The sequence below is a fragment of the Rhagoletis pomonella genome, unplaced genomic scaffold, assembly GCF_013731165.1.
Source record: "Rhagoletis pomonella isolate Grant_MI unplaced genomic scaffold, Rhpom_1.0 Rhpom_scaffold_00008, whole genome shotgun sequence".
NCBI classification, from domain to species: Eukaryota; Metazoa; Arthropoda; class Insecta; order Diptera; family Tephritidae; genus Rhagoletis; species Rhagoletis pomonella.
Window position 1 is genome coordinate 34,733,242 of NW_023458562.1, and position 24,087 is coordinate 34,757,328.

The following is a 24,087-nucleotide window of genomic DNA, read 5'->3' on the forward strand; positions in this document are numbered from 1 at the left end:
TGGTGCGCGGTTTCCGAAAAATATCGTTGATGGAATTATTAAATCGCGCCCTGTGTATGGCTCATGGGCGGCCAGAGGAACACAGAAAATTGATGGCGTTTACTTAATTATCAGCTTAGTATTGATTACCTTGCTCCGAATAAGTAGCATTACTGTTGCATTACTCATTAGAAGTAGCAAAATGTTCTATTGCAACAATAAAAAGAAGTCGGCCATATTGAATATTACATACAAAATTTCCCCTAAACACTGTAAATTATAATTTTTTCCTAGAAGTAGGTTTTTTACAATTCTATAAATAATTAATATATTTAAAGATGTATGTATGTATGAACATACATAGTATATCTAGAAGAAACTAGCAAAAAAGTTTATGTACGACAGTATGAACAAAATTACATTTAAATAACGCGTAGTTTTTCAAGCACAGTAGTGAAAGCACATTTTGTATAAATTGAATTGATTAATAATGAATTAAATTAAACCACTAGTTTTAATGACATCATCAACTGGAACTAAAATCACAAAAATCTCCTGAGTGAGCTTCCTGTTTTTTTTCGATCGGTACAATAACCACAAAGATTACACTTATCATCATCGTACACCCACCTGTTTTTTTTTTATTTGTATACGCTAGTATTTATGATTTGTTTTCTGGTTAAACAATCGACAATTGTATTTGCTTAGGTATCTAAAATTTTTCCGTACAGAGAAAGTCAGCTGCTTGATGTACGTACGTATGAATGTATGTATGTGCTTACACTGGTATGCATGTGTGGTATGCATGTGTGTTGAGCGTCATTGTACATTCCGTGAGATGCTACATAAACTGAGATTTTTTGATTTTTCTTAATATTGAAATACCTAGGAACTTTTCAGCTTAAATGGTTTATTTATTATATACATAAATAATCATATAAGTACCTCGGAAATTCTTTGTTTTATATATTAAGGTTTTATGGGTAGCCAAATTTACACAATATGAATCACGCTATTATGTTCTTATACACTTGCATTCCCTTCATTTTTGTGGATGTCAGAAATGCCAGATTTATTTCTCATCCGGAAATAGAAACAAAGTCCAGTTTTGCCTGTATTTACTCACTTCCTGTGCAACTCAATTGAAATGGCAACACTTTCCGTTTGGCATAGACCATCTTCTTCAAGATCAGAAAAAAAACATCATTTTATATTTAACTCAGCCAGTCCATTTAATGTAAAAGTTGTATGTATGTATGTATATGATATTTCTGTTTAAAATGTTATGAGTATAGTTTAATATTAATTTAAGTTTAATTGTATGAAATCAAATATATATATATATATATCTTACAAGAACAAATTTTAATTTAATGTACATAAACAAGTTATGAAGTTATTCTTTATCGTTAATTACATAATAATAGATTGTTAAATGTGTAAATTGTCACTATATTCTTTCCTAATCCTGTGGTTCTCAAAGAGGACTGGCGTCGGATTCGTCACGTTCGTGAATTGCAGTTATGCTCTGTTGTAAGGCATTTGGTGTTAGCCATTCTCTAAAATGATAAAAATTTACAATCGTTAACCGTAGTAAATTGCTCGATGCAATATTTGTTCAATATTACTTTGGCAAGCATCTTTGAAGAAATGGCACACAGGAGCTAAAATGCGCTAGGCGGTTTACCCAGCTTGGGATTTCTTGGCCACAAAGAATCTGAAAATTTATAATTACATACCACATTAGTAGATTTACATGCGTATACATACCTGTGTTAGAGAGCTGGAAAAATGGTTGCAGTTATTGTTCATCAAATGGTATCGATCGCCACGGAATTGATTTCCCAACTCGTCCACAATGCGTCGAATTTCTTCGTAAGTAAAATCAGTGCAGCCGATTTGTATACTTTGCCTAAACTGAAACTGCTCTCCCAATTCATCATGATCACGAGGTGTTATTTCGAAAACACCAGTAAACGGGAAAGGATGTCCTCCATATGCAAATTCTGTACCAAATATTTCAACGCCGGAATGAAAAACACCTAAACCTATCGATGTAGTATATTCATTTATCCAATACTGAAAAAATATATATATTTAAAACTTTTCGTCTGTTTATATAGGTATATAAATTGAAATTTACCATGTCATAGACATTTAAAATAACTGGTTCACGATTACTCATGGTTGTTGGTAGTAATTCGTCGCTCCCACTGTCTTTAGGTACGCCAAGGCAACTGGGAAATGACAAATTGCAAGGTAGGCCGTTCGAAAACATTATATATTAAAAACTCCGATGTTAGAATAATATCAATAGGGATGAAATAAAAATTCTTCAATTAATATTCCAATAACGAGGCAATTTTTTTTTGTTTTTGTTATGAGCAAAACAATCAAGCATTTAACTATAAAACTCGCTTGTATGTTGTTGTTTAGTATGTATGTATGTTCGTTTTCGAGGGGGCACTACTATTTAGATAAAGCTTTTGTGGAGGAAGACTACGAAAATTATCAGATGGTGATGATTCCTGTGAATAAAAATTATCTGATATTAAAAAAGTAAATAAAACTTACATATGAAAGTGTGTATATGAATTCAATGAGAATATTTAATAAAATTCAAGATAATAGTGAACAACTATGTATACATTTATAATTTTTTTATTTTGACCTTTTTTTTTAATATGTATACCACAACCCATAACCCTTATCATTTTTATATGTCTCAGACGATAAACAAATCACACCAATAAGTTTTTCTAAATCATTAACAAAAGATCTTCAATACAATCTACGTATATACGTATGTATCAATGTAAGAAGTCAAAACAAGTGTATCGCACAGTGTGAACCACATTTCGGAACAATCTAAATAAATGTGCAGCCACCTAAGCTTCGCCATATCAACGCTTTTGGAAATATGTATAAATGCGCTTCTTAGAGTGTCCTGCTATTACAAAACAACCTATATATTCTAAACCCAATCAATTTTGAAAAGATTATGTCAACTCCATAGCAGGGTGCCACCTTCTTCATACCAAATTCTGCTCGCATGTACATACATACATATATATCGTCGTTTAAAGTGCAAACCGCGTATCAGCAAAATGCAAAACCGCGTATGTAAAGTTGTAGAAATTATTTTCTAGAGCGTAAAAACACTCGATATTTCAAAATGGGTCTCCCTTTTATAAAGCAATCGCAATTCTGGCGGGTATATGTCAGGACGAATGGATAAGGATTGAGCCAAGAGCTCACATGCAATTGCAATTGTGCCAAGAGCTCTTGGCTCAATCGTTATCCATTCGTCCTGAAATATACTAGCCAGAAATGAGTTTCCATTATAAGAAAGAGAACCATTTTGAAATATGAGTGTTTTTACGCTCTGGAAAATAATTTGTACAGGTTCGCATACGCGGTTTTGCATTTTGTTGATATGCGGTTTTGCATTTTGTTGATATGCGGTTTTGCACTTTAAACGACGATGTTTCCTCACTTAAATATGTACATAGGTATGAACATACATATGCATATGTATATACTGCACTAAGTAGTGCAACTGCACTGCTTGATTTGTAATCATAGTTTCTAGTTGTAGTCCTAAGATCTAATCACTAAAAGGTTAATATTCGACTTATTTGATATACATACATACCAAAGAATGGCCGAGTTTCTTGAATACTTTGAGATCTCCTCGTAGGTATCCTAACGCATACAAACGGGCGAAGGCAATACGCCTGGAACATGTTTCTATCCGCAAACCAAATTACTCCTCCTCTAGTAGCGTGTTAATTTAACATTTATTAAATCAATAATTGATAACTGTTTCGAATTAAATAATGTGAATAAATATGCCATCCAAATTTTTCTCTGCAATACTTTTAGCGTCTTATATCAAAGTTGATTATCGTCCAGGTACGAATGAGAATTGAAACAATTTTTTTGGTTACTTGGTTGCCAACTCACAAAATAAATCACATAAGGAAAGTTGCCAGATTTGAAATAGACTTCTTTTGCGAATAGTAATAAAATACAAGATTATCTCTTAATCCAGTTTAATACCTAGTACCTATAATAGTATGTTGAAATCGACTTTCTCAACCACATCGTCTATCTATTAATGGGAATGGGTATTAACTCTTCGACTCATTTTAGTTTAGATTAGGATTAGTTCGAGATTCACGAATCTTCTATAATCACATGCAATTGTCCCAAAATTTATATTTAAGAAAACAGTTTTGTTGGGATTTCTTTTATTTTAATATCCAACATCGCGTACATTACAGTGGTTAAGTAATTTAAATTCTTCAGTCGCGTTTATTTAATCAATAGACTTCATTTTGCACAAGTAAGCTGTTGGTAGCAATTTCATCTCGTCATTTATATGACAAAAAACGGTATCCTTATCCGAAATAGATCTAACCTTTCCCACCGATTCTCTTTCATCTCCATAAATAACTTTGAATTCGTCGCCAACTTCTGGTGGTACCGGTGCCAAATGTTCACTTACAATAGACACGCTGCGATCCTCCTGACGCAAGAAAACAGAGCACACTCCGTTCGAAACTGTACGAATAATGCCCGTTTGTCCAACCAGATCAGCATCGTCATGCGTATGAATTTTAACTTCAATGTCGGTTGTGCACCAATCGCCTATTGGCGAGTCCAAGCTTGCTCCCGGAGTTTGTGGATTATATGGCGACTGCGGGTTACCGCCTGGTGTATTTGGGGAATAGTTCGATGGAGATGGTGTATTCATATAACCAACTGGATACGGTGATGGTGCCGGACTGGGGCTTGGATTAAAGGGACTGTAACTACGATCCGATCCGTATAAAGTTCCAGGCGTTTGTGGTGCGAATTGGGTATTCATTTGATAGCCTGGTGTACCTAATATGCACAAAATCAATTGTTTAATATGCTTTATAGTTTCAAGAGATATATATATATATATATAATCTTACTTGGGTTGTAGCCAGGACTTGGGCTAGGTTCTTCCAAAGTGTAATCAAAATCGTTAGTGCGTGCCGGAGTATTTGCTATGCTTGGATCCCAAGCTCCATGACGTGGAGTCATGCTACCATCATGCGACGGTGTCATTGTACCACTGTAAGGTGTACGACCTTCTGAATCCCAATTGGGAGTTTGATTTCCAAGCAGCGGTGTCTTCGAACCCACTGCTGCATACACTGGTGTCTGAGAGCCATATCCAGGTGTACGTGCTGGAGTACGACCATAAGTCGATACACTTCCACCTTCCTTTCCAGGTACTCCTACCATAGCAATGTGATTGCGATCAACTGATATAGTTTGGCACGAAGTATGCAGTTCAACACGTGCTGTACTCTCCGTAGCGTCCTTAACAATACCGACAACGCCTAAAGAAATATTTTGATTAAACGAAAGGTTTATTACTAGCAAAAACCATTCACTTACCTTTATACGGCCCGCCGCTAATCTTAATAGTTTTTCCTAAAATTTCCCGATCGCGAGTTACACGGAAACCGCCGCGGCCTCCCCTTCCACCCGCACGAGCTCCACGTCCTCCAGAAGGATGCATAGGCGATTGTATGCGTGGCGACATAAACCCGAAGCCACCAAGTGTGCCAGCATTATTTGCCTGACTCTTACTTCCACCTGCCAACTGCAAATGACGAGTTTTACAAACAAATATGCCACCATTCTCCGTGTACATCCGGCAGTGCAGGAAAGCTAAACTGCGATAAAGATGTTTGATTTCTCCAGATCGACCCTAAAACGCTTATAATGTCAATCATTACATTCTCTATCCTTAATTGTTTTTATCTTACGGCGTGTGGTCCTTCCATTACTTTAACTATATCGCGTCGTCTTATTTGATTTTGATCTGCATCCAGAGCTATTGTATTACGGTTTTCTCGCCGCTTATGTAGCGCAGTCGGCTTACATTCAATAACTTTGCCATGCATACCCAAAACATGGAAATTCTCTCGTTCCAAACGCACAATGACTCCAACATTTTGGGGACTGAAACGTATAAATTTTGATTTTATTGGTAAATCTAAGAAATGGGTCGAGTAATAAACTTACTCAAGTTGCACCAAATCGCCCCATTGAAATTGTCCCAAGCAATCGACGCCTGTGGCCACATCAGAACAAAGCTGCAAATCACGGGGCAATACTTCCAATTCATGATTTGTTAAATCTGATACCAATACAATGCGCATTGGTTCCACACGTATAATTAAACCAGTTTCTCCTTCATAACGTCCCGCTAAAACTCTGGCGTGATCACCAGTTTTGAAAAATTTACGCAATTCACTGGCTTTAAATATCAGGGGATCCTACAAACAAAAAATATATTCACTTTATTACGGTATGCCGCTTTCGATTTTTTAGAAAAATGTATCTTACCTTAAGGTCTTGATGTTTCGGCATTACAGTTATCATGCCACCATCTATTGCAATAATTTTTGCTTGTAAATTTTCCAAGTCACCCACGCAAACCTCCACGTTATCGCCCATTGAGAAGGAATGTGTGCTTGTTGGGTCATCCTTCGAACCGGCAACGATCTCCAAATTAACATCTAAGAAATAGTTCAGTATTTAATTTAGCACGATTTCTGCAGCTAGGGTATATAATAAACTTGTCAAGTAATTAATTAATTAATAACCTTCTGGTTGCTCTTCAAAACGTTCTAATTCTGCTAACGTAGGCTTCACACCATCAACCAAAATTGCAGACATTGTAAAGTTTTTATACAAAAATCCTTTCCGCGAATAACGATTACCCTCAAAAAGCAAAAAGTCACCGTCTGAATGAACTTCACCACCAATAGCCCTGCAAATAAAAAATATATATAATCAGCTGTAGTTTTAAAGCACTTATTGCTTTTCTAATTGAATATTACCTAACGGCCTCCGGATCGAAAGGCTTTGCTGTCGGTCTACGTTTCTTTCTGCGTTTAGAATCATCAGATTCCTAAAAATTTAATCACGATTATAAGGCACGTCAAGTTAAAAATAAATATATTTTCTTACCGTTGCTGTAGTTCTTAGAGCACCACGCATGCGCGTATAATCAATTCTGGGTAACAGTTTTAAATGCACTTGGTTTTGTGCCAGATCCACATAATCAACTTGAGCAATATCGTCCTTATAAAGACCACGTTTTAACCGCACCCACTGCTTTACTTTTAATCCAACCTGCTCCTTCACAACTTTTAATACATCTGTCATTTCTTTGATGGGTACCATCTCCTGTTTCCATTTGCCCATCCGTAAGTTACCAACATTGTCTATAGCCGTTTTTACGTGCGTTTGTTTGTAAGACTCCAGATAAATATAACCTTTAACTCCCTCGGGAGCCACAACAGATTTAATTTGCAAGGGCTCGTCAGTATTTAAATAAGTCAAAAACTTTCGCATTAATAGAAGTGCAGTGGCTTTTTCTTCACCAATGCGGCACTTCACCATCCATAGATTAGGGTCCCTATAAGCAGTAAATAATGGAATAAACTTTTTCTTTTGATACAATTTTTTTAATACTTAATGCCCGGTAACAGAGTCTGCTGAGTGATTTCATCCGACATTTCTTCGCCACCATCTCCAAAATGTCTTTTGACGACAGATTCATCAGCATATTTCTTTCGTAAATATTCTTCGATTTCATCTTCTTTTTGAGTGCTGCAAATAAAAAGGTTAGACCGGCGTAGTTTTACATACTAATTTACTAAAAGCTATTTATCTTACTCCCATAAATTAGTGCCACGACGTCGGATTTCTATATCGCGTGCTGTAGGGCCTAACTCATCAATCTCGTTACCCACAATTCCAAGTTCATTAGCTCCTTCTTCCCATTCATCGTCTTCATCGACCTATGGATATATAACATTTTCTTACAATTTTTTTTTACGAATCTAAGGATTCATGTACCTCGTCGTCAACTTCGGCTTCGTCTATAATGAACCCTCCAAAGCGTTCTTTCTTCTTCTTCTTCCTTGGGCGATCATCGTCTTCATCTTCTTCTTCGTCATACTCAGAATCAACTTCATCGCCATCAAGATCTTCACCATCCTCAGGTTCTTCATCACCGGACCGGCTGCGACTTTTACGCTGTCTATTACGAGAGGGGCTCTCATCTTCTGAACCCGAACCGTCTGAACGAGAATGCGACCGAGATCTAGATGGCGATTTAGACCGAGAACCAGAACGCGACCTGTAAACTGAACGTGAACGTGAGCGCGAACGGGCACTTCTTTGCGATTTGTTGGAACTCAATGATCCCTCATCCGATCCGGTGTCAGAAGCATTACTTGCTTCGGAATCCGACATAGTAAAATAAAAGCCAGACTATTTTTTCTGAAACACTTGCCAACCACGAAAGTTTTCACAAGAAAACAGGGGTTTTATCTTTACCGAAAAACTTGAAACGACATGAAATGAAATGAAGTTGAATTACAGAGTGACACAAATGCAAAATTCTGTTGCTTATATCAATACTGACAAATAAAAGAACCTACTACAGATAACGGCCCGTCTCCATAGAAAAAGTTTTTGCCTACCAACTGTCATTTTTATTGCCCGATATAAATTTTATCAGAGGCAATACATGAACGAAAGACATAAGATCTCGTAAGAACAAGAGAGTGAAAAAAGTCGATCACGTAAGAACGGGACGTTGTATTTGTAACTTGTTTTGAGAAAAAAAGTTTTGCGAAAGCGAGCTCGTCAGCTGAGCGTTTGTTTACATCACAAGCACCACTATTTTAGAGTTTTATTCAAGTAAAGAAGAGTTAATTCAACATGACAACACATTTTATAGCATTTTGTTGCATCATTTTACCTAAATTGTGCGTTTAAAGTGTCTGACAATAATTTTGGCTAATTTTGGTTTTCGTTGTTTTCTTTGCTTTGTTTACTTTTCGCTCGTTTTCCAGTGAAACAAGATGGCGTAGAACCCGCTAAAAAATCGACTTTTTTCACTCTCTTGTTCTTACGTGATCTCATGAACCAAAAATACAAGATCACGCCTTCTTCTTAGTAGCCCGTTATAATCGTATTTAGGAAAAAAGTTGAGCGACTTTGACATTAGCCGTTTGTTTACATTTGTTCGTTGTTTACAATTTGGTGGTGGCTTTTTACTGCAATTTTCTTAATTTTCGCTTGTGACAACGTGTGTCCACATAAGGTAAAGAATAATTTAACACAACGACATGATTTATAGAAGAATTTGCATAATAAAAATGATTATTCATGCGTTCAACAATTACGCGTTTTTTTTGTGCTCTTCGTTGTTTACTTCTTACAACAAAGATGGCGTCGAGATTACAACAGCTAGAAAATAACCTTTTTCTTTCTTTCGGGAAGGCGTGATCTTGTGTCTTTCGTTCATGACGTGATCTTGTGTCTTTCGTTCATGATACACAAGTATTTCACCTCTGTGCGATAAATAGTTGCGTTCCCCAACTTTTCAGGGTCAAAGCTGCAAAACTGTGAAAAAGAAGCCACAGAACCGAGAACGGGAACGCTTTCTAGTAAGTTCCTGTAAATTCTTGCAACTTCTTGCGAGTTAGAGAACGCAGCCTATTTATTTCTCTATTCTTTTTTTTTTTGTTTTTTCTTTTATGTGTTTTTCTTTTTGGGTTTCCCAACTGCAATGAGTGACTATTTAACGACTACTACTTAATCTTAATTTTATTTAATTTTTATTAGTTATTTTATTTTTAAATTTAAGATAACTGTTTGTATTTAAATTTATTGCAATTATAGGTGCAATCCCGTATTCCTCGGACTCGGACTAGCAAAACTGTCAAAAAATAAAAACTTCGCTCAGAGCGAGAGAGTAACATTGAAAAGTACTGTATCGCTTTCTAGTAAAAATGGTAACTTCTGTCAACTTCAACATAACCTCCAAATTTTGGTTGTAAATTTTTGCATATTTTGTATGTAAGCACACTCAGATCACACATGTAAATAACCAAAAATACTTTCAAATTCATTAGAATCCACTTAAACAAGTAATTAAATACTTTTAAACATGAATCAGCAGAGTGCACTTTTCTTTTGTTTACAATTTGGTTGCCAAACACACTACAGCTGATCGGGTGACACATTTACCAGAATTAACAGCAAAAAATTCTCGGACTAAAACTGGTAACAAGGTGTATTAAACAAGGTGGTGTTGGGGCGACAGCTGAGTTTTTCGCCGTGGAGGCCATTACGTCAAAATGGTGTGTTTGTTGTAACTCATACCAATGACAGTATGGACATCAGCGTATAATTTGTTAGTGTAATTTTTTACTTATATACGGCCAACACCACCTTGTTAAATACGCCTTGACTGGTAACTTCTGACAGAGAGAGAATCGTATTTACTCTCTTTTTTGTCCTCTCAATAGTCAGAGAGCCGAGTACGGGAATGATTTCCAGTAAAATCTGACTGATTCTGACTAGTCCGGACTCGTACGGGATCGCAACTTATATTTTTACGTTAGAGTTAAGATAAGTATGTATCAGACGATTTTGCGTTTTAATTTTGTAATTGAAAGCTATTGATGTACTAAAAAAGACTGAGTCTTACAGGTACAACCTCATTTCTTAAATAAAATAAATAAATAAATTCTCCGAAAATAAGTTACTGATAGTTGCTGGCAAGTTACTGGATAATTTGGAAACAAACATAACTAATGGCTCTGATCCAATACTTTTCGTGTAAAATCCTGTAAAAATGTCAAACAGAAAAATTTCTCTCTGAAGTGAGAGTGCAAAGTGAGTGACAACCAAAAAGTACGGAAATAAATTATTTTTTCTGTAAAACCGGCAAACAGCCGATCGCTTCACACTTTTCGTAATTTTACCAGAAGAAGAGTTTACAGGATTTTGGAGTACGGGAACATTTTTCCTGTAACTTCCTGCAAGTTCGTTTAAAAACCTGTAAGTTCATGGAGTACTGGATCAGAGCTAATGTTACATTACACCAGGATAAAACATTTTGAATTTGGAATTGATTGATTTTTACTTGGATTCTCCATTCTGGTAACCAATCTGAAAATGGAATATTCTACATTCACCGATGAACAGCCGAAGATAAGGTTTGGGACATTTTTTATTCAGAAATAAAGTTAATTTTAGTATTACTTCAGCATTATGTTACACTTTATTTTTAACGCTTCTTGCGTGATAAACTTATAATTCAAGTTCAAACATTATTCCAATTGCTCGAGTTGAATATATGGCCCTCCAAAGAAAATAATGATAACTACTAAAATAATGATAACTACTATAAACTTATATGTACATAATAAAAAATCGTATGAATGATTGCGCAAAACATTGTCGAAATATCAATATAAATATGCATGTATCTATGAACCGCATTTTAATTTTAGTGAAACTGTAACGGTTAGTTGTAATCCAACCAATTATTACGAAAAGCAAATAGGTTTAAAATTATTTTGCCAATTACTGCATCAATTTGAAAGGCATTACGTTTTTCGCCGAAAGGGGGCATACAAATGTTTTGCTTCAAGCAAATTTTCCTAGAGTAAAAGAAAAAAATTATGATTAAAATAATCCGATTGGGTTTTCACGGTCTCTACTTACAGTACTTCGCTGATAGGTATTTTGTTTTTGAAATATTCCTGCAATCGGAATGTTCCGAATATTCTTGTAGCCACAGCTATCATACAAAACTGATCGGGATTCTTGTTGTACAAGATTACAAATGTTAGTTTGTCATGCCTTAAACACGGCTCAATGACTTTTGAAACGGCTTCACGTAGCCAATCTTGTGGATATTTCCGAAATACTGAATCCGTTTGCGATATGTATACAGCAAAGAATTGCTTTTCCAAACAAATGAACTTATAATCCTGTTTGCCATTCGATACGTAACTTTTCTTTAACTCGACTCGCTTCGAAATATGATCTTTAGAAATCATGTGGAAAGAATGTACAGATTTCTCTTCACTCCAACTAATAACAGCATTAAATGACGTGATAAATTTGTTTGGCACTGCCTTGGGACGCAACCCAATGTTAAGTGGTTTAACAAAACCACATGCCTGATCTTCAATAGCAAATATCCGTTCAAATGTATCAAATAAACGGGAAACTGCAGACAGATATGTGTTGGTGCGACGCCACTTGTCTATACTGCCACAATTCTGCAAGAAATTCATATATGCACTGTAGAAGTATTGCCTTGTTTTTAAAAGCAATTGGGCACTTGTGTGTTCCATTTTAATTTCAATCCAATCATCAATATAAAATATAGACATTGCAGCTTCTTTTTCGTTGAATATATGATTTCCCGTTCCTTGATAAACGCTGCAGTTACCAAGAGGGCATAAATTTGATGAATCGATCTTCGGGGGACCTGAAATGCATACTCATTTTAATATTAATGGCACTACCGCTTATTTTTATTACTTTTTTCTAGTAAATATTTATACACTTCACAACTCTCATAGTTAAATCACCCGTTACTTGTATTAGGACGTAGGTTCAATTTCATCAATCAAAGGTAAACGGTTTGACACGATAGCAAGATTTACAGAGGCATTCAGTTACAAGTAACCCGTTATTTAAACACAAGAGATATGAAGTGATTTATGCCGATTTCCAAATAAACGGCTCATGTATGTAGTAAAACGAATTGAACGTACCTGCGAACATAGCAACGGTTAACGGTGTCACTAAAGAACAGCATTTGGTGCTGTTTCTGTTGGCGCTATTAATAACATTTCCATATACAATCCAATGTGAAGGAAATGTACGCGCATTTGAATTTAAAGGCCCCAATGTGAGATCTCGAAGCACAGAGGTGGGGTGTATAACAAGCTCTTTAGGTCTATTGCTTCTAAGACGACCTTCGAATGTATCAATAATGCTAAGACAAGGATAAAGTCCAGCTACTAGAGTTGCTTTAATCATCGGCCAACTGTTCGATTTCAAATTTATGTAATGCATGCTCAATTGTCCTTGGTTGTGTATAAGCTGGGAAGAGCGCAATGCGCCCACCAAATGTGTACGAATGTCACAAACTTTTTCCAAAATTCCATTCAACACATAATCATGTTCATCTATCAGCACCATTTCTGGATTATCGTCTCGCAAATTATTTTGCCATTCTTGGTATAAACGCAGATATATTAAATGATCCGACAATATATTCTCTGCTAGGCGTTTTCGTTCTATTTTTAATTTGGACCTCACCTCTTCTAATACGGTTAAGTTTTTGTTATCTATCTCCGTGGGCAATTCCAGTGGATCAAATGTTGATAGGAAGCTTACAATTGTCAATACGGGATCCAGGCATTGTAATAGTATAGCGAAAACAAGTAGTTTTCCAAGTTGGCAATCAATCGGTACATCTATTAAACGACATCCCAGCCATGTCACCTCTTCTAGCTCATCAAACACGTATATTTTCTTCAGAAATTCGACTGTGTTGTGTACATTTATGAATGGCGCTTTACAAATGGTCGACTGCAAATATTCTGCAACCATAGTGTGCGGAGATAACAACTTTACAGTCAAGCAAATTCGATCCAGAGGCATTGTTAATAAATCCGCTGTGTACGTTAAAGGTAGCTTATCGATCAAAAAACCAGATATGAAACGAAAGCATGAAGCCTTTTCACCTAAAAAGAGAATACTATTTCATAAAGTCCAAAAACATTTATAATCATGAATTCTTTACCCAGACGACTTGTTAAACGTGCACGATTTTCAAGCGCTTCTCTAGAAATCCATTCATAAACAAGCTCCTTACAACCCGTATCCGCGGTATACTGGATACGTCGTGCTCTTGCCAAGTCGATTACATATTTTATTGGAAATTTCAGTATAACACTTTCTATAATATCAGTTGTAATTACAATATTTTTACACTCGGGTGTGCCTTTTATAACCTCCTCTAATTGGTCTTTCTCTATATTGTTATGGAGCATATATATGACAATTTGTGGTGGGATATCACCTATCATTTTACATCGCAAAACCCAATAATTTATACGTAAAAGTTGCTCGTAATCAGCTACAATTATAACTAAATTACCTAAATTTAAAATAGAGCTTGAAATTTTATTGATAGCAATCAATTTAAAATACGCACCAGGTTCCCATTTTGTACTCATCATTAAAACCTTAATCAGATCCATTACCATGTTATAATCCAATGATGTTGGATTCATGTCCTTTAAATTTTGGGCACTGCTTAGTAATTCAATACACATCAAATTTCCTCCAGCAATCGCGTTAGATACAGCGTTCAGGTTTTGTTTGTCCATTATATAAGGGTCGGCGAATTTTTCCAGTAACATTTTTATATGTGTTACATTTCCAAGTTTAGCAGCTATTATAATCGCTGTCTTTCCAGTTATTGAGTGCCGATAATCTATTGAAACATTTTCTCCTCGGACCATATACAAAAATGTTTCTAGGGCTTGATCTGCTCCAGTAAGCTCATAATTTTCAAGTATGCGGTCCACATTGAAATAATTTCGGTTTGGCATTCGGGACATATTTGTATAGTTATTATATATCGACTGGTTACGCATATTTAAATGACGGTCGGTTTCTATTACTTTTTGTATATCTTCTAGATGAAATACATGAGATGTTTGGAGTTCCTGTACTGCAGGGTATTCCAATTGTAATACCTCTCCTTCCCCAAAATACTCTAGGAAGCCTAAATTGTGCCGTGAGTTTGACAGCAGTATTATCTTTAGATGTGCGTGGCAGCGAAGTGCTGCTCGTAGTTCACATAACAATAAATCAGTAAACGCTTCATGTCGGGTGACGTCGCAAACAATAACATGTGAAATATGCCGAAAACTATCGACAATACTTTGACCCATAAGTACTCGGAGTAGAAAACTGGAAGTGGTATATATAAGGTTTGATCCCTCGCTGATACGACTTTGTAAATGGATTTGAAATGCTACAGTATTTCCCACCTTTTCTCCAAGATACTCCGAAAGCTTTTCGCTATTATGAATAGCCAATAATTGTTCTCTTTCTACACAAATTATTTTACAATGAGCTCGACGCTCTGCACAACTCTCAATTATATACATGGGCAACCCGGTGGATTTTTCAAAGATGCAGTCTCCGTTCACTATAAGCACCCGAGTGCGCTGCAAGGCTTCAAGCAAACTTGTTTTGTATGGATGTAAGGAACATTTTTCCTGAAATCTCTGTTGCCCGCGATCATTTTGTCGAGCCATCGATTGTTTTAATCCCAAAGAGAATCTATGTGGCGGAATAGAAGGTCTGGCACAATTTGGGCTGAAAAACTCTGGCGACATTTGCATTTCTAGTTGACTGCCAATAAAATCGCTCTCGCGTTGTAGCATAAAAAGCTCCTTTTCCGTGTGTGGCGCAAGGTGCAATTCTGGTACCTGCTCCATAAAATGTAGACAATGCTTTTTGTACATTTTTATGAACTCAATCCCGTTGTGCAGCAATGGACGACAATTGTATCCAAGTTTAAAAGCATAGTCGGCAAAGATTATTCTCTCAACTGAACGAAATGATCCACAAAATTTTTGGCAACAGCGATTGCCATCTTTAAAATGCATTAGTTGCTCAAAAATATATTGGTGCACAATATTTTTAATCATAATGTATAAAAATAGTCGCGATGTCAAAATTTTAAATTCAAAACGGAAGAAGTACTGCAAAGTTTTAACAGATATCGGCATTGCCAAATAAGAATGGGGAATTGGTGCAGTGGCAGCAGTGGGCAGCAGTGTTGCCGTTACAATTTTCAGAAAGTCGCAAAAAAGGGGTCATTGACGAAAAAAAGGGTCTTCATATTATTTTTGCTTTTATGTACTAGGAAAAGGATAAATCCTATGAATTTGAAAAGAAAATAGCGGGACAAGCTTTTCATAAAACAGGGTTGCAAACATACACATAAATCGAGAAGAGTTAAATTTCCCTTAAAAGTTTTAAGTGATGCATTTTTTCGTACCTATAGGAGGAAATTTTTTTTAATAGCATGGTTCCGTTAACATTTCCTTAAAAATCTCTGCAAGGGGCAAAAGTCGCACATAATTTTGTAAAAGGGTAAAAAAATCAAAATTTTCAAAGTCGGGTCAAAGGGTATTGGCGCTTAAAAAGGGTAAAATTGCCCCTTTAGTCGCACAACGTAACACTGAATGGTAGTGCAATGGGGTTATGTTATAACCTCAGGCTTACAGCAGAAGCCCGCCATAGAAAATGGAATGTCAATTTACTAGTCACCATGTAATTTTAAATATTTTTTATATTATTTTATTTGTATAATGTGAAATATTTTTTACATTATTTTATTTGTGAAAAAGTGAATGTATTACATATTAGCGTAATACCTATTACTGTATGAATGTTCTTTAAAATAATCCGAACCCTTTTCTTCGTAATCCTTTTTAGAGCTCAATGAATCGCTAAAAACATTAGAATGGGCAAAATCTTTTGCACCAATCCAAGCATCAAGTTCAGGCGATTGTGCAGCATATATTTGAAACGGAGTTTGGAAAGGACGCATTTCCCGCAACTCTTTCGAAAGCCGCTCTTTTAATCCTGACAAGAAATAAGTAAAGATTTTTGTCAAATACTTTGATGTTTTTATAATCAAACTACCTATGAATTGTGAGCATCCTCCTGTTAGAAAAATGTTATTAACCAAGCGCTGCTGCTCACCTTCTGGAAATAACTTGAGCACAAATTCAATCAATTCAGCAAGCCCCATCTCAGAACATCCTATTAGGCTTGGCTGGAATATTACTTCTGGTGCTCGTATAGACTCAACACTGAAATGCAACTAAATAAACAAAAATACTATAATTTTTAAAATTTGTAAGCAGTTTTTTCTATTGAAGAAAATCATAACACCGTCAGTCAAAAATTTTTCAAAAATCAACGGTATTCAAAAATCAACGGTAATCATTACATGAAAAAATTTTGGAGCGGAATTAAAGAAAAATATTGATAATTTCCGACTTTTTTCACTCTCTTGTAGATCTGTAAAACTATCGATGGTACCAAGGTGTATTTAACAAGGTGGTGTTGGGGCGACAGCTGAGTTTTTCACCGTGGAGGGCATTACGTCAAAAAGGACAGTGTGGATATCTGCATATAATTTGTTAGTGTAATTCTTTACTTACGCTTTGGATGGTACTATCGATACTATCGAATGGTTTATATTTTTATTTTTATGGTCTTTGGCCACTATCGATAGTCTTTGTTTGAGGAAATATATATATTGGGGCGTATTCTTGTTTTTGTACGAATCGAAAATCATGAAATTTTCCTATCATTTTCTATACAAAAAAATTCAAATTTTCTATTCGTACGAAAACCAGAATACGCCTCATTGTTTATATCATATGTACTACTTAGTATGCATTTTTTATTTTTGAAAATGGGAACTTGGCTACATTGATTTACTTACACATCACTATTTTTTACCTATAACCGGGTTTTATACGGTTCAAGTAATGAATTCAATTCTGCTTGCTAGTGGAAGAGAGGATTGAGAAGAAAAGGGAAGATTACATATGCGTCTATACCGTCAAGTGGTTTCAAGTTTCTTGCTTTGCTTTTGAAATTTTCGCAAATAGAAAACGCAAAACAGAATGAACCAGAATTGCTTTAAAGTACTTGAATCATGTAAATTGGTTGTAATTAAATTTGAAAAAACAAAACTAGTTTGAATATCTTTTTGGAACTATACTATGGTGTTAGTAGTTGTGTTTATTTGTAACGATCAAGTATAACGATCATTTCTCACCGAAATGGTGTGTACCATTCTTATTGGAGTTGGCAGAACTAATTTTATACTACTAGCACGAGGAAGACGAAATTATAAAAATGAACTCACTGAATGGGGAAAAGTACATTTAAACGAAATAATATTCACTTAAACAAATATTTAACGTAAAAGAAATTTATTTGAAGCAAATTAAAAGAAGCAATGGCAGAATATATGTTTGTGTATACATTCATTTGTCGGTGCTACCAAACCGTAGTGCCATATTATCAGTGACACAAACCAAAAAGAGCGGATCATAAATTGAACCAGATCTCAGGATCATATTAGTTGCGTTCCAGCAGCAGTACGAATAGCAGGAATTTACAGGATTTTACAGGAAGCTGTTCCCGCACGACACCTTACATAAGGTTTATTAATGGCGAAAACTGTAAATCCTGTAAAATCCTGCAAAACCTGCTATTCGTACTGCTGCTGGAACGGAACTATTGTTGTTGTTCTATTTATGTGCATCCGGATCCTGATCACTGCCCACGGAAACACAGCAAGTGATTCTGCGTCGATGGATGAAACTATTAATATAAGCCAGGGTTAGTCAAATTTTGGAGATTCTTGTATCGAAGAGAAAGGACAAAGTTACTGAAAAGCGATATATAACAATTAGCTAATTCTTCAGGAACTAAACAAAACTAAAGTTTATATTACTAGGTTCACATATAAGTAGATTATCCTCATTTTCGAGCTTAACACCCTAATCTGTAATTATAACAAGGGATTAGCCATATAAAATTCGTCCCTTGTTAATCTGTAATTATAAAATAATCTCAGATTTAACCGATAACTTTTCGGTATCCATTCTAGATTTATCGATTGCTTTTGCGAAAGAGAGGAGAAATGCCAAATGCAAAAGCAAACAAAAATGTACGCTAGCAAATAAAAGAGGTTTGTAAAGGTATTTTTAATAAAATGTTAAGTTAAAATATATTTATGTTGCTTATTATAGCAGAAAAACGTGATCACGGTGGCACAGAGAAGAAACATAAATTTTCCTTGAGATGTGAGAATAACAAGCACAACAAATTTGACGGCTAATAATCTGAGATTTGCCTGTGTAAACGGGGTGATTAAAAAACGAGCTTTGATTGAGATAATATTGATATGTGAACATAGTTTATAAATAGCTTCGTCGATGCATTTTAAAATTATCCGATACTATCGATAGTTTCAAATGCAAACTATCGAAAACATCGAATGGGGTGACTATCGATAATTTTACAGCTCTACTCTCTTGTTGTGTAGTTTTAGAAATACCACCGTCTGCCGGGCAGGGATAGCTGTTAAGGTACGACCGCACTAGACGACGATACACGACACTACACAGCGCGGCAAAATATTCTTTGCATGGATTCTTATGGAGCATACCGCACTACGCTGCAGCAGAGCTACGCGACGCGACGCTGCGCGGCAAAGTTGACCAACTAGGCAAAAATGTCGTGTCGCGTGGTGTCGCGCAGTTCCGGTGCCGCATAGTGCGGTATACCCAGCGGAGCGACATAACATTGCTACTATATTTTTAACTTGAAGAAATTTATTTCGAATTGTGAGTGAATATTCCATGCATTTCATTCAAGAATAAAATTTTATGTAAAGAAACATAACATTTGAGGAGAATTCGCCAAGGAAAATAAAAATAAAAGGCATTAACATTACATCAGCGTCTCTGGCATTCATCTTGTTTGAAGGTTTTGACGCAAAAAAAAAAATAATTGCAGCGAAGTGTCGCGCCGCTGCAGTTTCAGTGCGGTATACCAAAAAGTGTCGCGCCGTGTCGCGTCGCTTAGTGCGGTCGTACCTATAGAAAAAAGGTCGCAAGGACCAGGGATCGAACCGAGGATCCCACGACAGTCGGGTCTACGTAACCGGAATGATCCAGACTTTAATCTGCTGCTCTGCTGTTTCTCTATTTAAGCTGAAATTAGTCAAGAACGTAAACCTACCGGTACGTAAAGCAGAGTCAGCTGACACGATCCGTCTTATCAGAGCGCCATGTAAATGAAAACTCAACACCGCAGAATTTTTCTGTAGTTGTAGCCCGTAGCGCAGAAATCTGCGGAATTTAGATTTTTTCGTGCCAGCTGATTTCTTCCTTCTATAGTTGCCACTACGTCAGTTTTGCAGATAATTTCCTATTCAAAATACGTTTGAAACATTTGAAATTTACTACTGAATAAGGTTTTTTGTTGAAAACTAAGTAGTTTATATTTAGCCACGATCTATTATAGCACGAAAAATTGTATTTGAAGAGGTAAGTTTATGTAAAGGCATTGATGAGTGGCAACACTGTAGTAAGCAACACTGAGGGCTCCAGTAATCGACAAAATTCTGCGTATACAGACTGCGTTTAATTATACATTCTGCGTTCTTGACCAATTTCAGCTTTATAATTTTGTGTCCGCAACTTAACACTAAATTTTGGAAGGCATGGACAAAAATAACTTTTGTTTCGATTCACCCTGCAGTGTTTTCATACTCATGCTCGGGGAAACAACTTGATTAGTTGCCAAATTTTATAAACAATTTTTTACGAAAACGTAACGAGCACACGTTTAGTGGAAAATGGCTAAAGTTTTCCAATTGGCTTTCGGCGGATTATGCAGATTTAATAAAAATGTTGTCAGCAGTACAGCACGAAAATATGCTAAAGCCGCTTATGAAGCAGATGGCAAAACCAAAGTGTCTATATTCAATACTGAACAGGACCATGGTCTCATGATCACCGGCTTCAGTCAATTTGGATTTCGTCTAAACAATGACATGGTAATAATGGGACCAATGGCTATATTTCCACGGTAAGAATAATTGAATAAAAACAACAATGCACTAAAAATGTTTTCATTGATTTGCAGTTCTGTACTTTCTTGGAACGTTAGCTCTTATGAGGATATCAACGAAGATAGTTTAGCATTCTTTTGCACGCTTGAACCAAAAATTGACATACTCATTATTGGAATTGGGGATCAAACCGTAACACAAGGTCTTTCTAAAGTAATAATTGAGTTTATGAAAAAACATAAAATCAATGTTGAAGTACTTCGTACTGAACAGGTAAAGCAAAAAATACATAAATACCAAAGATAAATTTTGATAAATATTTGCATGCATTCACGTCTAGGCATGTGCAACGTTTAACTTTTTAAACGCAGAAAGCCGTATGGTGGCCTCTGCACTAATACCACCGCTCCACGTTACCTACAACGAGAACGATATACTGCAAAGTAAATTGAGAAAGAAGGAGCTTTATGAAACGGATTGAGGAGCACTCAACTATTTTCAGCGCGTTAGATGTTTTTCTTGTTAATTATTAATAGTTAAAGCTTAGTAATTTAACATATTTATATACATATCGTCCCATTTCTGCGTTAGCCTCTTATCTGCAATAGTCAGCCTAGAGATCGTAGAAAAATGCAAATTTCTTCCACTTATAGTATATAAACGAGTTGTATGCTTAATATTTTTGATTCAACCCACACTAGTGTTTGTTTTATTTTAAAATAGTATAATGCCTAAAACAAAATATGTATGTATGTGTGATACGTGGGTAACGCAGAAACGGAACGATATATACAAACTTTGGTTGAGTTGCATGCAATAAATATTTTTTTTGTTGAAACTACTCACTTGATAGTTTTCAGCAACATCAGTAGTTTGTGTAGCAGATTGCTTGAAGGAAGGATCATATTGTCGGAGAATATTTTCATATTCCAAAAGTTTGTCGTTATCACTGTCGCTGTCACTTTCGTTATCCTTGTTTATTGATTTATAAACATCCCAGTCATTGTCGTTCACACCAAATGTGTCGACACCTTTGTCATTATTCGCCAGTAAAGAGATAATGCGCATTCGTTCTTGCGCCGCTGCGGTATGACGTTTCGCGGCTTCTTGTCGACGCGCTTTTCGCAACTCTTTCCTTCGCAGAATCTCTTCTCGTTTATAATTAACTTCAGACACCCATTTTTCTATGGGAACATCCGATGGTGGTTTTTTGGAACTAGATGATTTTTCTTTCTGTACACGACTAGCGGTTAATGAAGCATCTTGTGTGGTTGATTCCATTTGTTGGAGCCGTCCCTTTAGAGAGGTTATTGTTTTCTGTATATAAAGATAATATTATAGACCTCTTAAGAAATAATGAGGCAAATGTGTCCTTACATCTAACATAGATAAATTTTCTATATTGTTTTGCTTTAAAGCTGATTCGAATTCTTCCGTTTCACCAAATTCGTAGAGATCTCTAACATTTGACATAAATCGTAATTGATTTTCCAAATCTAATTGCTTGTTTTTAGCACGACGCGCGTTTATTTCAATGAGGCGTTTTGTTAATTCCTTCCGTTTCTCCATTTTTTGATCCAGATTCTGGAGGGTATTTTGAACAATAGGAGGTGCGAAAGCGAGTTGAATCTTTTTTACATTTTCTGTGTAATAGTCTATATCAGACCAACGCCTCAATGCTTCCAAATAATCTAATGCTATACTACTATGACAATGCAACAATGTCTCAATTTTACTAATGGTTATTGAATTTATATGCATGGGGTACTTCATCTGCATAAGCCGATGCAAATAATAAATAATATGGTAACCGCCTAAATTCAAGCGACGCATATTCTCAATCTTAATAATTCCATTAAGAACTGGTAGTACATGTATTGTATGATACCCAAACGATATGATAAGTGTGTCAGCACCTATAGCATTTTGCCTCCAACTGAAAAGAGAATCAATCCCATAGCAGACAGAGGGAATACCATAGCATTCGAAAAGCAATTCATTCATTTCTAAAATAAAAAGGCTTTTCTGATAATTATCAACATTAAGTTAAAATAATTACTAACGTTGGCGGAAATAATTTGGATTGCCAATAGCTTCGGTCAACAGCACTGGATGAGAAAAGTTTTCCTCGTTATTAACACCCAAATGTGCAAAGATGTAATCAAATATTTGTTCCTGGTTATGAAAATGTGTGACAACATTGCGGTCGAACTATATATATAAATATAACTTTAAATTAATAAGGGGGGATATTATATTACATGTAAAAATACCTGCGTTTTGAGATTTAACCGCACACTTTCAATATTTGTAATAGCATTTCCTATTTGGGTATGTTTGTTAGCTAGAGGTTCTAACACTTCTTTTCTTCTATCTCTCCTTGGTTTCAAGAGTATGTTTCGGAACTCCAGTAAGGGATTCGGGCTGCTACTCCAACCAGCCCTGCACTTAAATGAACCTATAATGCAATAGGTCTCATCATTTAAACATGCGTTTTAAGCACCATTCTTACCATTATCGATAACGAGCACTTCCTGTTCCAAGCCATTGTCATAGGAATGAAATATGTCCGCTTTGGTTGGATTTTCCACTAAATTAATTATATTCATTTCGCAAAGTGAAAACACCGGTTCCAAGCATGAACCAAAAATACAAGATCACCTAATCAAAGAAGCAAGAAAAAAGTATATTTCTGAGTGTTTTTGACATCTGCCTAAGAATGAAAACAAACAAAGAAAACGAAAAAGGCGCGGTGATTGAGTGCGATTAAATCGGTATTTATTATAAAATATACAAAGTGAAACTTGATGACAATTAGCAAAAAAAGTTCATAAAATATGGTTTTCATGATTGAAAGTGTTTTACAATCGCATATCATTACCACGGGTCGATTTTTCAATGCCACCGTTCTGGCCACAAACGTGCACCCACTTTTCACGCAAATTTACGCCTTTTGGCAAACCAAACATACGCACAAACTTGTTCCGACCACACAGCACTTTATTTTATATCATAAATATGTAATAAACCAAAATTTATAATTAAAATCGCTGCAGAAAACACATTCAATCGCTAAAAAATCACTACGAAGAGGTAGAAGACGATGTAAACAAACCCGAAAAACGTCAAAAACGCTACGAAAACTTTTTTCTGAAAATCGATTACAAATACAACGATGGCTGATTAGGTGATCTGTAGTCGTTGGTTCATGGGTTCCAAGCATAAAAGATAACATCTTTGCAGTTTTATCGAGTTCAATTGAGCTACAAGGTGAGTTGAATATATAAAATTTTACAGGAATTAAAAAGTATGGCTATGCTGAATATGCCAAAGTACAGTGATAGCTTGACCGCAGAACTCCACAGGCGAACAGCGATGGCCTACCAACTGTCATTTTGACGAGCAATGTGATTGCAAGTTTTTGTGTGTGGGCACTTTGATGTCTTGAAATAAGCATTTGCCGCATGACGCCACCAGACAACATTCTCTCAATTTCGGTGTTTAAAAACATTTAAATCTTTAAAAAACTTGCTGAA

At 35.8% G+C, this 24,087-nt stretch overlaps 6 protein-coding genes and 1 long non-coding RNA gene across 14 annotated transcripts in view; 2 read left to right on the forward strand and 5 right to left on the reverse strand.

The window, feature by feature from the left end:
* LOC118744692 (calpain-A) overlaps nucleotides 1-1,007 on the reverse strand; it is a 28,643-nt gene extending 27,636 nt beyond the window's left edge. For 2 of the 4 annotated variants that reach the window (XR_004993578.1, XM_036477895.1), the window contains exon 1: nucleotides 610-748. The gene's annotated coding sequence lies outside the window, so the exon portion shown is untranslated. Of the gene's footprint in view, nucleotides 1-609; nucleotides 749-924 lie in introns of those variants that run through there. The other 2 variants (XM_036477897.1, XM_036477896.1) reach the window with 2 other exon arrangements.
* Nucleotides 1,008-1,213: 206 nt separating this feature from the next.
* On the reverse strand, nucleotides 1,214-3,918 carry LOC118744701 (deubiquitinase DESI2). Of its 2 annotated transcripts, none has more exons than XM_036477910.1 (5): nucleotides 3,635-3,918; nucleotides 2,123-2,507; nucleotides 1,750-2,058; nucleotides 1,608-1,696; nucleotides 1,214-1,538 (listed from the first exon to the last, which is right to left on the reverse strand). In XM_036477910.1, the coding sequence occupies exons 2-5, from the start codon at nucleotides 2,255-2,257 to the stop codon at nucleotides 1,457-1,459; spliced, it is 615 nt and encodes a 204-aa protein (XP_036333803.1). In that variant the 5' UTR covers nucleotides 2,258-2,507; nucleotides 3,635-3,918; the 3' UTR covers nucleotides 1,214-1,456. The 2 variants fall into 2 exon arrangements, with proteins under 2 accessions (XP_036333803.1, XP_036333804.1); XM_036477911.1 differs by having other exon boundaries at nucleotides 1,218-1,538; nucleotides 2,123-2,216.
* Nucleotides 3,919-4,215: 297 nt separating this feature from the next.
* Nucleotides 4,216-8,292, reverse strand: LOC118744691 (transcription elongation factor SPT5). The gene is made up of 12 exons (XM_036477893.1): nucleotides 7,894-8,292; nucleotides 7,711-7,835; nucleotides 7,507-7,644; nucleotides 7,000-7,450; nucleotides 6,870-6,940; nucleotides 6,633-6,799; nucleotides 6,373-6,545; nucleotides 6,049-6,302; nucleotides 5,790-5,985; nucleotides 5,416-5,731; nucleotides 4,944-5,357; nucleotides 4,216-4,869 (listed from the first exon to the last, which is right to left on the reverse strand). Exons 1-12 carry the CDS (start codon nucleotides 8,290-8,292, stop codon nucleotides 4,301-4,303), a joined length of 3,273 nt encoding a protein of 1,090 aa, XP_036333786.1. The 3' UTR covers nucleotides 4,216-4,300.
* On the reverse strand, nucleotides 8,248-23,188 carry LOC118744694 (actin-related protein 5). 3 transcript variants are annotated; one of them, XM_036477900.1, is made up of 7 exons: nucleotides 23,064-23,188; nucleotides 22,825-23,009; nucleotides 22,615-22,762; nucleotides 21,929-22,557; nucleotides 21,398-21,868; nucleotides 16,591-16,771; nucleotides 16,215-16,530 (listed from the first exon to the last, which is right to left on the reverse strand). In XM_036477900.1, exons 1-7 carry the CDS (start codon nucleotides 23,158-23,160, stop codon nucleotides 16,301-16,303), a joined length of 1,941 nt encoding a protein of 646 aa, XP_036333793.1. In that variant the 5' UTR covers nucleotides 23,161-23,188; the 3' UTR covers nucleotides 16,215-16,300. The 3 variants fall into 3 exon arrangements, with proteins under 3 accessions (XP_036333795.1, XP_036333793.1, XP_036333794.1); XM_036477901.1 differs by having other exon boundaries at nucleotides 22,825-22,998; nucleotides 23,064-23,151; XM_036477902.1 differs by lacking the exons at nucleotides 16,215-16,530; nucleotides 16,591-16,771 and adding an exon at nucleotides 8,248-8,383.
* LOC118744707 lies at nucleotides 10,896-17,143 on the forward strand. Of its 2 annotated transcripts, none has more exons than XR_004993580.1 (3): nucleotides 10,896-11,051; nucleotides 16,381-16,889; nucleotides 16,970-17,143. It is a non-coding gene; the product is annotated as an uncharacterized LOC118744707 (long non-coding RNA). The 2 variants fall into 2 exon arrangements; XR_004993581.1 differs by having other exon boundaries at nucleotides 16,381-16,872.
* On the reverse strand, nucleotides 11,256-15,688 carry LOC118744689 (benign gonial cell neoplasm protein). Its single transcript, XM_036477886.1, has 4 exons — nucleotides 13,664-15,688; nucleotides 12,627-13,604; nucleotides 11,563-12,337; nucleotides 11,256-11,498 (listed from the first exon to the last, which is right to left on the reverse strand). The coding sequence occupies exons 1-4, from the start codon at nucleotides 15,666-15,668 to the stop codon at nucleotides 11,363-11,365; spliced, it is 3,894 nt and encodes a 1,297-aa protein (XP_036333779.1). The 5' UTR covers nucleotides 15,669-15,688; the 3' UTR covers nucleotides 11,256-11,362.
* Nucleotides 20,230-21,396, forward strand: LOC118744702 (NADH dehydrogenase [ubiquinone] 1 alpha subcomplex assembly factor 3). Its single transcript, XM_036477913.1, has 3 exons — nucleotides 20,230-20,568; nucleotides 20,626-20,824; nucleotides 20,892-21,396. The coding sequence occupies exons 1-3, from the start codon at nucleotides 20,336-20,338 to the stop codon at nucleotides 21,030-21,032; spliced, it is 573 nt and encodes a 190-aa protein (XP_036333806.1). The 5' UTR covers nucleotides 20,230-20,335; the 3' UTR covers nucleotides 21,033-21,396.
* Nucleotides 23,189-24,087: the final 899 nt, after the last annotated feature.

What these genes read in the sequence shown, in the direction of transcription:
- LOC118744691 (XM_036477893.1), bottom strand. Translation starts at nt 8,292, where the DNA reads ATGTCGGATTCCGAAGCAAGTAATGCTTCTGACACCGGATCGGATGAG. An exon ending in CGTGGCACTAATTTATGGGA is followed by an intron (nt 7,645 to 7,710) that starts GTAAGATAAATA and finishes TTTTATTTGCAG; the next exon opens with CACTCAAAAAGAAGATGAAA. An exon ending in TAATGGAAGGACCACACGCC is followed by an intron (nt 5,732 to 5,789) that starts GTAAGATAAAAA and finishes TAAGCGTTTTAG; the next exon opens with GGTCGATCTGGAGAAATCAA.
- LOC118744694 (XM_036477900.1), bottom strand. Translation starts at nt 23,160, where the DNA reads ATGAATATAATTAATTTAGTGGAAAATCCAACCAAAGCGGACATATTT. An exon ending in AGTGCTCGTTATCGATAATG is followed by an intron (nt 23,010 to 23,063) that starts GTAAGAATGGTG and finishes ATTGCATTATAG; the next exon opens with GTTCATTTAAGTGCAGGGCT. An exon ending in ATGTTGCTGAAAACTATCAA is followed by an intron (nt 16,772 to 21,397) that starts GTGAGTAGTTTC and finishes TTGTTTATTTAG; the next exon opens with TTGCATTTCAGTGTTGAGTC.
- LOC118744689 (XM_036477886.1), bottom strand. Translation starts at nt 15,668, where the DNA reads ATGCCGATATCTGTTAAAACTTTGCAGTACTTCTTCCGTTTTGAATTT. An exon ending in ACGTTTAACAAGTCGTCTGG is followed by an intron (nt 13,605 to 13,663) that starts GTAAAGAATTCA and finishes TTCTCTTTTTAG; the next exon opens with GTGAAAAGGCTTCATGCTTT. An exon ending in ATACCTATCAGCGAAGTACT is followed by an intron (nt 11,499 to 11,562) that starts GTAAGTAGAGAC and finishes CTTTTACTCTAG; the next exon opens with GAAAATTTGCTTGAAGCAAA.
- LOC118744701 (XM_036477910.1), bottom strand. Translation starts at nt 2,257, where the DNA reads ATGTTTTCGAACGGCCTACCTTGCAATTTGTCATTTCCCAGTTGCCTT. An exon ending in TTTTAAATGTCTATGACATG is followed by an intron (nt 2,059 to 2,122) that starts GTAAATTTCAAT and finishes ATATTTTTTCAG; the next exon opens with TATTGGATAAATGAATATAC. An exon ending in TTTCCAGCTCTCTAACACAG is followed by an intron (nt 1,697 to 1,749) that starts GTATGTATACGC and finishes ATAAATTTTCAG; the next exon opens with ATTCTTTGTGGCCAAGAAAT.
- LOC118744702 (XM_036477913.1), top strand. Translation starts at nt 20,336, where the DNA reads ATGGCTAAAGTTTTCCAATTGGCTTTCGGCGGATTATGCAGATTTAAT. An exon ending in CCAATGGCTATATTTCCACG is followed by an intron (nt 20,569 to 20,625) that starts GTAAGAATAATT and finishes ATTGATTTGCAG; the next exon opens with TTCTGTACTTTCTTGGAACG. An exon ending in AAGTACTTCGTACTGAACAG is followed by an intron (nt 20,825 to 20,891) that starts GTAAAGCAAAAA and finishes ATTCACGTCTAG; the next exon opens with GCATGTGCAACGTTTAACTT.